Below are 12,178 nucleotides of genomic sequence, written 5' to 3'. Positions count from 1 at the left end.
AACTCCGAACTATCACTGTTTACACGTCTGAGGACAAAATAATTGAGAAAAGAAGGGAGTTCGAAAGCGCGCATGCTTACATGCTTCAAACTGTAATTTACTGTTGGACTGTGAACTGTTGGTGTCATGCCACCTGTTAAAATTCTCCGAAGAGACCTCGTGTCTAAATTGATTGAGGAAAGGAATTTCTAAGTAAATTTTTGAAAAGAGATAACTCCAAGTATACTTCGTCCTAAATGTATTCATATAAGTTTGAACCTGTCACCTCTTGTGATGTAGAAAGATAATTTTCTGTGTTCAGGAATGTTCTGTCAGATAAATTAATGAACTTAAATGAAGACAATGTGGAGAAATTAGTTGTTGTACTATGTTTCAAAGAGAAGTGAAAATATAACAATGTTGAACTGAATTTTGATAGCGCATATTTTCCACTTTATTGTGCATGTTCCGTATTTGATAGTGCATGAATGCATGCATATTTTTAAATTTGATTGTGCATGGAAATCTGGGCTCTAGTTATGACAATTTCAAAGTCCAAAACTCATCCACTGACCATAATTCAAAACGAGATGATGAAGAATGAATGGATGAATATAAACTTAAAATAATCAGCGGATCCGGATCACGATATTAAAAGTTTAAAATAATTCCAAAATTAGTCGACTGACTAGAATTTTAAAAAAAGACGATGAGCAATGCTTATGAACTTAAAACAATAAATGGATTCGACCCGCAATGCCCCACCTTCCCACAAACGATCTTAAAACGAAAGCATTACTGACCAAGGGACTGCTTCCAACGCACAATCCTGAATCGATGGTGCTTGTTTCTAAAAGGTTCCAAAATCGAGATCAACAACCCCTCATAATGGTACTTATCGCTAGTAAAGTAGAACCATGGTATTTCTCATGTAGCGGTACCAATCATGAGTAACGTAGACTTACGGTGTTCCACACATTGTGGTGCTACTCACAGGTAATGTACTACGCACCTGTAATGCAGACGTATGGTGTTTCTCACATTACAGTGCCACTCGTAGGCAACGCAAACTCATGGTGTTCCTCACCTAGGTGTACTTATCACAGGGACTTGTACTATCCCGTGGTGTTCCTCACATAGCGGGTACTAATCACAAGTAACGCAGACCCACTGTGTCGCTCATATAGTGGTACTAATCACAGGCAACGCCCAGACCCGTGGTGTTCCGCATATAGTGGCACTAGTCACCGGTACTGTAAAACCCATTATGATTCACAATCTGTTGCTAGTAATCAAAAACCTATCGTGTACCTAACATAGTGGTACTACTCGCAAGCAAGGACTACCCATGGTGTTCCCTGCGTGGTGGTACTAATGACACGTAGTCTCCTGGTTCTAATTCAATCATTTCTTGGTCGTCCCTTTTAGTCGCCTTTACGACAGGCAGGGGATACTGTGGGTGTATTCTTCGTCTGCGTCCCCACCCGCAGGGGGTTCGCGATTATGCCTGTCAGAATACTGAATAGAATAATCTCTTCCACTAGTTCCGAATCAACAGAAAATGAGGATAGAGTATTATATTGTAATCCAAATGGTTTTGGTCCATGCTATTCAGTTATTCATATTAGACCTACACTTAGTTTCCCTATTACTACATTAAATATTATCTCCTCCTTTTCTGACTGTGTATGTACACATGCAATGGGCGCTCCCGAGCTCAAACGAGCTGCTCGACTAAGGGGGATGGTGCAGCCTCACATTACAACACGACCCTAGTTTGACAAATTACGTCTTACAAGGGGGCATTCCCTACTCATCACCACCGATTTCGCTCAAATTTATAGAACATGCAGGGCTTGGCTAGAAAGGAAAGTACCCGAAGTGGGAACTCCAGATGGCCAAGCGTATACAAAATAAAAATAAAAATAGAAATGTTGACGCGGCTCTCGCACCGTATAAGCCACTTACGTTCGTGCGCACGCCGAGCAGTTGTTGGCGTAGCGGTAAGAGCTTGGACTAGTAAGTCGGTGGTCGTGGGTTCGACTCTCCGTCTGGAGACAGGTTTTTTTCTGTCAACTTTTATATTATTCATTTTCCAATTACCAAAGAGGTGAATAATTCATTTTACTTTTTTATATGCAAAAGGCATTGAAAACGTAAAAATATTGGGATTTCATTGTCAGACTTTTTTCTACCTGCGCCTAGAATCTATTGTTTGTGTACAGCCGCCAGGAGGAACCTTCACTTGTCAGGTGAAAACGAATCTTACAGCGAAACGACTATTCACGTTTATGGCACATTCCCCAAGGAGGGGGGATAGCCAGTAAAGGAGAAAAAAGAAGAATTTCTGTTTGAAAACGTCGGGAAAGTTCGCAACTCCAAATTTTCTACAATTGTGCGCTCATTAAATAAATGACGTCCTACATGTCTTTTGCATATAAATAAAATACATTAAAATAAAAGAATCATATAAAAATTGAGAAAAATATTCTCCACACTGGGAGTCGAATTCACGACAATCGAATTACTAGTCCAAGCTCTTACCGCTACACCAATTACTCGGCGTGCGCACTAACGTAAGTGGCTTATACGGCGCGAGAGCCGCGTCAACATTTTAATTTTCATTTTTATTTTCTATACACTTGGCCATCTGGAGTTCCCACTTTGGGTATTTTAATTTCTAGCCAAGCCCTGCATGTTCTATACATTTGAGCGAAATCGGTGGTGACGAGTAGGGAAAGCCCCCTTGTCAGAAGGAGACACCATCATTCGCACGGGAATTTTCAATGAATTACATGTTTCCTTCACGAATTTATGCTCGAACTTACATACCTGTATTGCAACGTTTAATACGGCATGTTAAACTGATAATTTTCTACGAAAGCACGTGTCAGTAACGTGAAGTACGATAAAGATGGACAAAGTGGAAACAGAATGAGGACGAATAGAGAGTTTATTGTACGATACAGTTACTGGTCCGAAATTGTGCGAAATTCTCGGTTACATAGTGTGTTTTCTCTGACCAGTGGAGTGGCGCTGTGGCTGTAAACTCATGGAACCCATTGCTGATTATAACCTCCATTATTATCTGTTCTATCGAAAAAAGTAAAAAATGGCTCTTTAGTTCTTCTCGTTAACCCACCTTGAAGTGACATGCATCTAGTATTCAACGGGAGTTGGACTAAAAATCCGATTTTTTGAAAGCATCTCCGTTATTTACAGTAGTACGTTAAATATGTATACGACTTAAAATAACGGAAATAACATATACTTAAACGTCTGTTATATACAGTCTTTTGATCATCATCATCATCATCATCAGTGTTCTGCCATACGGCAGGTCTTCACATGGCAGCTCTCCATGCAATCCTGTCTCTAGCCACCCTCTTTTTTTCCTCATACTTGTATTCTATCTTGATACTGTCCAGCATCTGATATCTTCTCCGTCCTCTGTCTTTTTCCATTTACCGTTCCTTCTCTAGCATCTATAAGAAAGTAATCTCTCCTCATCCAATGACCAATCCAATTGTGCTTTCTCATCTTGATTACTTTTAATATATTTCTCTCTTCTCCAACTGTTCTCAAGACTTCTTCGTTCTTTACTTTTTCTATCCATTGTATACTTTCCATTCTCCTCCAAATCCACATCTCAAATGCTTTTCCAGTCTTCTTTCGTCTTCTTTTCTCAATGCCCATGTCTCAGCTCCTAATTTAACAAATATATATTTTAAGGTTGGTCATGTATATTTTGTGGGAGTGTAAAATCATTGTTTCGATCCTCCTATAACACTACAGTCTATTCAGGGATTTCGAAATAAATTTGACCCTAAAACCTACACAAGGGCAGGTAGATTCTAAATATGAAGTTTGGTAGAAATATATCCAGTAGTTGTGTACTTAAAAGTAGAGCCCAACGCGGATATACAAAATATTATCCGCTCCCCATCCGCACTTCCTTCATCCGCAACCGCATCCGCGAATGGTTATCCGCGCATATTGTAAATATTTAACTGTGTTATATTACACCCAAAGTATTGAAACGGATAGATCTGTTAACATAATACAATGGGCGTGATACCTAGCACCAGAACCCCTACAGTCACATGTTCATGAGGGGTTTCTCTTGCGACAACTACCGACGTATTTGACTTTTGTTTCTTCCTTTCATTAATTGCGGGCAAGAGGCACTTAAGCTTAGGTCAGATGCTCAGGGCTCTTTATATATCAGCATTTTCCCATACCAATGTCAGCGGTCGCCTAACCACAAGCAAATATAAGAGTATACTTGAGTGAAAATCAATAAACTTCATTATTCAGAAATTATCCACACTGCCAGACAGTTTGCACCCGCTAAGACACTGATTTCGCGCATATCCGCATCTGTGCAGGGCTCTGCTTATATGAACTCAGATAGACACCAAAGTTAAAAGATATGGAGATGGTCATTATTGACCCGAAACAGATAACTGCACGAAAATTTCGCCAAAATAATCAATGCACAGACACACGATTTTATTTATGCAGATTATAGCCTAGCCCGCTCTTCCGTAATATAGCGAGAGCAACAAATTCTAGAGGATCTGAAGGGTCGTACCCCTAATGTTTATGCAAACCTCATAGCACAACCGTTGTGCAGGCTAGTATACTTGTTACCCTCTTCGATAAGTTTCGGATTATCATCATCATTTCACATCCAGCTGCCTGCTGTCATTTCTTGATGGATACAGTACTTTGGCATCCATCTCTTGGCACAGGCCAGAGTAAAGTGTAGCTTCCACCGAAGTCCCAGTCAACATCCATGGCTGTGACAATATGGAAGTTGCTGGGGTATGGGCAGTGCTGAGTAATGACATTCAGAGCATGACTAGTGCATCTGAGTGTTATGAAAGGTGCTGCTCATAGGGTCAGTCGTGCTGCAATAGTACTTTCTGACCCAGTGAGGAAAGCAATGGCAAACTACCTCACTCCTCATATTGCCTAGTACGCCTCATTTTGGTGCTGCCATTGGTTTTTGGGGTTTCCTTATAACCGCATAACCGTTGGTGGTGCTATTTGAGGATCCAACCAGCCTCTGGGCTGATGACCTAACAGACAGTTCACATCCAGAGACACCGGTCACCCATGATCGTCAACTAGAAAGACCTACACCAGACGAGCCGAACATGTCCTCGGACACTCCCGACACGAACCGCCATAGGCTTATGTTAAATAAATAAAAATGTATTATTACTTGGAGAGTTATCTGGTCAGGTTATTGAAATACCGGCCATTTGACAAGTAAACCTGTTCCAATTTAATGATAAAATCCATTACAACAATGTTTACTGTATGATAAGATTACCGTGAAGTGGCTGGATGTAGTGCGTGTTTACATCGGGGCAGGGCTCTCCGCATTGTGATGCAGCACTCACTAGGACACCACTAGTCCATTTGCAATACCAATTAAACTGAGGTAATCTCAAGGACTGAATCACCTTGAACACTGAAGTACAGTACGTCAGTCTGCTTTAAAATACGGTCACTTTCTCTGTACTTTTTGAGACATGCATGGCAACCGGGGAATCCCAGTTGCGCCTGACAATGCTCCAGTTTACTTACGTCAGCTTACGTCAGGCTCTTTCACATTCCTGTGTGATTAAATTAATAATAATAATAATAATAATAATAATAATAATAATAATAATAATAATAGCGTGTTCGTGAAGAGATTTTGGGAGGAGGAGAAGAAGAAAGGAAAATCGTCATCAAGCTAACAATTTCCAACGCGCTCTGCAAACGGACATAACGAAGAAATAAATAAATGAGTAAATAAATAAATAAATAAATAATAATAATAATAATAATAATAATAATAATAATAATAATAATAGCTCCAGAATGTCTAATAACAGAAATTGGTCGAATATGGAAAGTAAAAAAAATTCGAATATTTGGGAGAAACAATTCCTTGAGCCTCCGTGGCTCAGACGGCAGCGCGTCGGCCTCTCACCGTTGGATACCGTGGTTCAAATCCCGGTCACTCCATGTGAGATTTGTGCTGGACAAAGCGGAGGCGGGACAGGTTTTTCTCCGGGTACTCCGGTTTTCCCTGTCATCATTCATTCCAGCAACACTCTCCATTGTCATTTCAAAGCATTTATCACTCATTAATAAATCACCTTGGGAGTGGCGACCCCATTGTAATAACAGCCTATATATGTTTCATTCATTACATCCCTGACCCGGTCAATGACTGGAAAACAGATTGTAGGTTTTTCAATTCAAGAAAATGGTTTGGAAAAATCCGCTGTAAAAGAAAGGATACTCAAGATGGAAAGAGCATATGGTATAACTAGGAATATCTACAACAAAAAGTGTTAATCTAAAAACCTCAAAATGCAACACTACAACACAGTCGTCAAACCGGAATGCCTATACGCGAGTGAATGCCTAGTCCTGAACTACAAGGTAAATAAATTAGAAGTATTGGAAAGAAAAATTATACGAAAAATACTCGGTCCACTAAAAACTACAGAACTCTGGAAATCAACAAGTAATGATGAGATATACAGCAGCATTGAAAACAGATACAATGCGGAAGAGGTGATTGATATTTTTTGGACATTTATACAGAATAGATGACAATAGGTTAACCAAACAGATCTTCAAATATCTTTGGAGCGAGAAGTCAACAACAGACTGGATTCATGAAGTCAAGAAAGATTTGGAAAGAAACAACATAAGGGAAGAAGAAGCAACACACAGAGAGAGATTTTTAAACAGAAAGTGTTAAAAATGGAAGGATTCCAAGGTTGGGAGGGAAAGAAAACAGGCTCAAAATGGTCTGAGGAGAGGAAAAGGAGGCAAAGTGAGCAGAGGAAGAAGAAGGAACAAGAAAGGATGAGGCATTGAAATTGTCACGTGGTTCCTAGAAGACCCTAACGGAATAATAATAATAATAATAATAATAATAATAATAATAATAATAATAACGAAAGTGAAATGAATTAATAATTTCATGTGGCTATTTCTAGGCGAGTGCATCCCTTATAAGGCAGACCCTCCCATGAGAGTGGGTGGCATTTGCCATGTGTAGGTAACTGTGTGCTATGGTGGTGGAGGAAAGTGTTGTGTGTGATGTGTGAGTTGCAGGGATGTTGGGGACAGCACAAACACCCAGCTTCCGAGGCATTGGATTAACCAATGAAGGTTAAAATCCCCGACCGGGCCGGGAATCGAACCCGGGACCCTTGTGACCATAGGCCAGCACGCTAACCATTTGGCCATGGAACTGGACATAATAATAATAATAATAATAATAATAATAATAATAATAATAATAATAATGTTAGGTCCTCAAAGATCTATAGGGTCTTCTCGTCTTTTATGTTAATTTTTATCTACGCCTTTGCCGCAATTTAATCGACACGAGGCTGAAGTATTTGAGCACCTTCAAATACTATCGGACTGAGCCAGGATCGAACCTGCCAAGTTGGGGTCAGAAGGCCAGCACCTCAACCGTCTGAGGCACTCAACCCGGCCCTTGATAATGTCTTGACGCAGCATTTAGACGGCCGAGAGAATTCGGCACTATTCGTCACACATTGAACTTTTCTCACCGGATGTTCCATCACATGTTCACAAGGTAGCTCCGAGCATGTTTTTTACTCAATTTCGCTTTGTTTGCTGTTGTTTGCAAGTTTTTTAAAATGCTATTCATTCGGGCATCGACCTAGAAAAGATCTTTTGCCCCTACTTCGCACGATATGTTATGAACCTGCGTGTACTTGGAAATTTCGGAAGTGTAAAGTGTTGAATGTGAGGAAAGGAACGTTAAGGACGACACAAACACCCAGTCCTCAGGCCAGGGATATTAATCATTTACAATTAAAACCCCTGACCCGGCCGGGACTCGAACCCGGGGCCGCCGGGTGACAGAGGGACGCGTTGCCCCCTACACCGCGAGGCCGGACTGTTTGTAAGGTTACTTGGTTATTTATTCCATCCTGATATTAATATGCTGTACTAAACTGAAATAATAACTAGAAGACCCGTGCTGTTCCGCACCATTCGTTATAAATAGATCAAAGAACGTGGCTTGATACGAAATCGATTTATGTGTTGCCCGGGTACTTAAATCCGTAATGTCGGTCATTTTCTTTTTCACCCCAATTCCAATGGAGACTTAAATGGCATCCGGAGTGTCACTGCTGATCTCAGAGACTCCAAAAACTATGGATTCGACAAATATTGGCGGTTTTCGATTATTTCTTCATATCAGTTCTTCCCAATCCCAATACAGCAGGGGTGCTAGGGGTGTCTTACACTCACGGTATTTTTCTCCAGAGAGTAAGTTATATGTGTTCCAAGTTTGGTTAAGAGCTATGTTCAAACATACACACATACAGTCGAACCTCGATATCTCGAACCTCCATTACTGGAATTTTCAGCATCTCGAAGTACGAATTTCAATTTCCCTGCCGATTGTCCTATTCTTCACGTGTATTTATTTCTCTATTACTCGAATTTCGGTAACACGAATTTCTCGAAGCAAACGTTTACTCCCTTGAAGCAAAACATACTCTGAATCTCGATACAACACTGATTGTACAATACGGCATTTGTAGTTTGTGAGGAACAGTTAACGAGTAGAGAAAGGGTTACAGTGATGCTGGGAGCTAATATGACGGGAACCGAAAAACAAACTTCTAGTGATCGGTAAATCGGCTAAGCCTCGTTCTTTTTCGGGTGTGAATTCATTACCGGTCACGTACGAAAGCAACCTCGGAAGTCGCGGGTGACAAGCTCCATTTACGAATCTTAGCTGCGTGGATTCGAACCTACATACAGCCAGTCGAATATAAAAGACAGTGTTCCTCACAGCAATACATGTTGTAAAAAAGTATGTGGAAGAGAAGAAAGTTAACAGTAAAAAACAGAAGAGACTGATTATTTTTTCAAAATGTGTTAACGGAGGTATGTTTGTTTCCCTACTGTATGTACTGTATTTTATCTTTTAAAAAGTTACTTTAATAAGGGTAATAATTAAAGCGATGCCGTAGAATAAGAGTTTGTTAGTATTTATTTATTATTATTTACATAGTTTACGCCCACATTGGAGCACTTAAATCAAACCCAAATACAATTACGTTAACAAAGAATTAACTGAAGATTTAGCTTGCATCATCTTCTTCCTTTCCCAAAACTTCTTCATTCTGGCTGACCTGGCTGCCCTTTCTTCATCAGATATGACGTATTGTTTGTGTTGTACAGTTTTTAATGACGATCGTATTTGTTTGTTCTTGAGAATCCTTTTTTCTTCTCTATTTGCTTCATTGTAATATTCAGCTCTTCTAAATCATTCTGAACTTCTTTAAGCCAATTATTTTTTGTTTTACTTTTCCAAAAGTAATTAAATAGTTTTTTTATTATCCTATTATCATTTAATCTAGAAAGATGACAGAAAAAGGCAATTCTTTTTTTCTCATCGTATCTATTATAGATTCAGTTTCCCTATGAACCACTGCATTAGGCAAGTTTGTTAGTATATTTCTAAATATTGTAAAAAAAAAATACTGTATTCATTATAAGCCCGTAGATACATACGATTCAATTATGCGCTACATATGCTCAAAAACGGTGTTCCCTGTATCTCGAAATTTCGATAACTCGAAATAAAATTTAGCTCCTGGGGTGATTCGAGATATCGAGGTTCCACTGTATATCCAAAATCATTATGGACATTTTGTAAAGTCGATGCCTCGCCGTATTGCTGCCGTTTCGAGGGCTCGTTATTAATATCACATTCAGTGTCTTCCCATTACTTTCGGACACTCATCGTACATTGATACTATGTCTGATTATTAATTAAGTACTCCAAAACCTTTACTGTGACGAACAACTATTATGCGACAAAAAAGCCGATGACGAAACCGTCGATGCGGCGAACATTGCATGTGACGAATAATCGGGGACGAAGCTACTCAGAAACATTCGAGACGAAACGTCCTAGACACCGTAAATTCCTGTCATTTAACGAAACACTGATGCGTCTATTTTTCTTTTTCAATTTGCTTTACGCCGCACCGACAGTCGTCAGCATGGAACAGACCACGTGGATGAGGTGCTTGTACGTTCAGCCGACACAGTATCCATGTATAAGCTGAAACTCAATGGTGACAGGGCAGATCCTTGAGGGACACCGACTCAGATGTTGAATGGCTCGGCGATGTCAGCACCGCAACGGAGGGAGCTGATTGTGCCACTGGTGGACATACGCTACCCCATGAGAGCGGAGAACCAAATTAGCTCTCGCGGGATCCAATCTAATACCTTTACCAAATCTAAGAAAGCTAGATTTACTGTTTTCTCCCTGTGTCTCTCTGTTAGCAGCTGGGTGGCGTGGATCGCATCTCTTGTATGTAGCCTTTCATGAAGAAGTGTATTTTAAATATTTCATTTAATAATGTGTCTTTAATATCTTCCTGTGTATACCAGCTAGATGTAATGTATCATTGTTTATATTAATGTGAACGAGTGCAAGTTCTGTTGAACATATAAATAAACACATTTACAAAAGGATAAATACAGAGAGTTGTAGTACATATCGAGCAACAATTTATCACCAGAATCGTTGTTACTATGTTTGCGTGGCAAATTAATGTTTTATTTATTTTATTTATTTCAGCTTTCATCATTTACTTCTCCTTCTTGGCGAGTTTCTTCTGGCTCAACGTGATGTGTCTCGACATCTGGTGGACATTCAGGTGAGCAACCTTAATTTTAGCAGTCTGAATACTTCAAGCGAGCCTGTAGTTTTACGTAACTGTAAACCTTGTGCTGTTGCAGGTCTAGGGTCTATGTTTAACATCCACCACTGTCTGTTGGAGAGTTGATCGCAACTGCGATCTAACTGTATTAGGCTTCTTACATCTTGATTCGAATTCGCTTAGTACACTGTCATAATGGAGGAATACACACCCTAAGTATTTTAATGTATCTACCAATTATAGTTTTATACTTCCTACCTAGCATTCAGTCGTCGGCATAGGCCAAACTGCTTACTACTTTTCCACCCAACTGAATACCTCCCTTCATGTATACTATGAACAACAAATATAAAATATTACAGTCTTCTCTAACCCCCGTAACTACTGTTTTCTTAAATGCTATTTGTTCGGGGCGTCGACCTATAGAGATCTTTCGCCCCTACTTGCACCATGTGATATGAACCTGCGTGTAATTGGAACGGAGGAAGTGTTGAGTGTTGAATGTGAGGAAAGGGACGTTAAGGAAGACCCAAACACCCAGTCCCCAGGCCAGGGATATTAATAATTTACAACTAAAACCCCCAGACTCTGATTTCCAGTTCAGCACTTCATACACTTAAAAAAAAGGAAAAGTATTCGGAATGAAAATTATGTCTGACTCCTTAGATGAATGGTCAGCTTAGTGGCCTTTGGTTCAGATGATCCCGGGTTTGATTCCCGGTCGGGTCGTGGATTTTAGTCTTATTTGGTTAATTCTTCTGGCTCGCCGGCGACTAGGCGTTTGTGCTCGTCTTGATACACTTATGCTCACCCCCAACACATCGCACTACCTACCATCATAAAAATATGGAATGGTCAATACATTTCTGCAGATAGGGTTGGCGTCGGGAAAGTGATGGTGGTGGTGATTATTATTTAACGTCGAAGTACAACTTGATAACCATCTTCTATTAACATTAATCAGAGGGAAAACATTGAAAGATCATACACTTCGTAAAATGAAGGTATCGGCCACGTTCACATGTATCACACGTATCGAAACTACGACCCCACCAGGATCTTAGAATGGAATTAAGTCGAAATGAAAATTATAATATTTCGCGTGGAGGCAGCAGTTCGATAATGTTCAGAAAAAAACCCATTAAGTTTGCATTATTATTAACGCCTGTAATTATGTATATATGTTTGTATGTATGTTCAGTCCTGGTTGGATCCTCAACAGCTCCGCCATCAGCTGTCATATATGGTCTAGGCATCACTGAAGAGGCGTACTAGGGAAATGAGTGAGGTAGTTTCCCGTTGCTTTCCTCGCCGAGCCAGAAGTTATTACGTATAAATCTGCCAAGCCCACTGAAATGCATGCATGAGGAAAATATTCACATCATTCTTAACAGGGACTGGGTGCAGAAGGAATGGCATTACAAGCATCGCTCATACCTCAGTCATTTTCA

At 40.0% G+C, this 12,178-nt stretch overlaps 1 protein-coding gene across 2 annotated transcripts in view; it reads left to right on the top strand.

The window, feature by feature from the left end:
* The window catches only part of LOC136882457 (probable G-protein coupled receptor Mth-like 1), a 441,193-nt gene that overhangs the window by 393,025 nt on the left and 35,990 nt on the right, over window positions 1-12,178 (top strand). For both annotated transcript variants that reach the window (XM_068229378.1, XM_067155114.2), the window contains exon 2: window positions 10,646-10,724. In XM_068229378.1, coding sequence (XP_068085479.1) covers window positions 10,696-10,724 — 29 coding nt within the window. In that variant the 5' untranslated portion in view covers window positions 10,646-10,695. The remainder of the gene's footprint in view (window positions 1-10,645; window positions 10,725-12,178) is intronic.

Source organism: Anabrus simplex, chromosome 10, assembly GCF_040414725.1.
Source record: "Anabrus simplex isolate iqAnaSimp1 chromosome 10, ASM4041472v1, whole genome shotgun sequence".
NCBI lineage: Eukaryota > Metazoa > Arthropoda > Insecta > Orthoptera > Tettigoniidae > Anabrus > Anabrus simplex.
The sequence above is the reverse complement of the archived record's forward strand: the minus strand, read 5'-3'. Positions and strand labels throughout refer to the sequence as shown.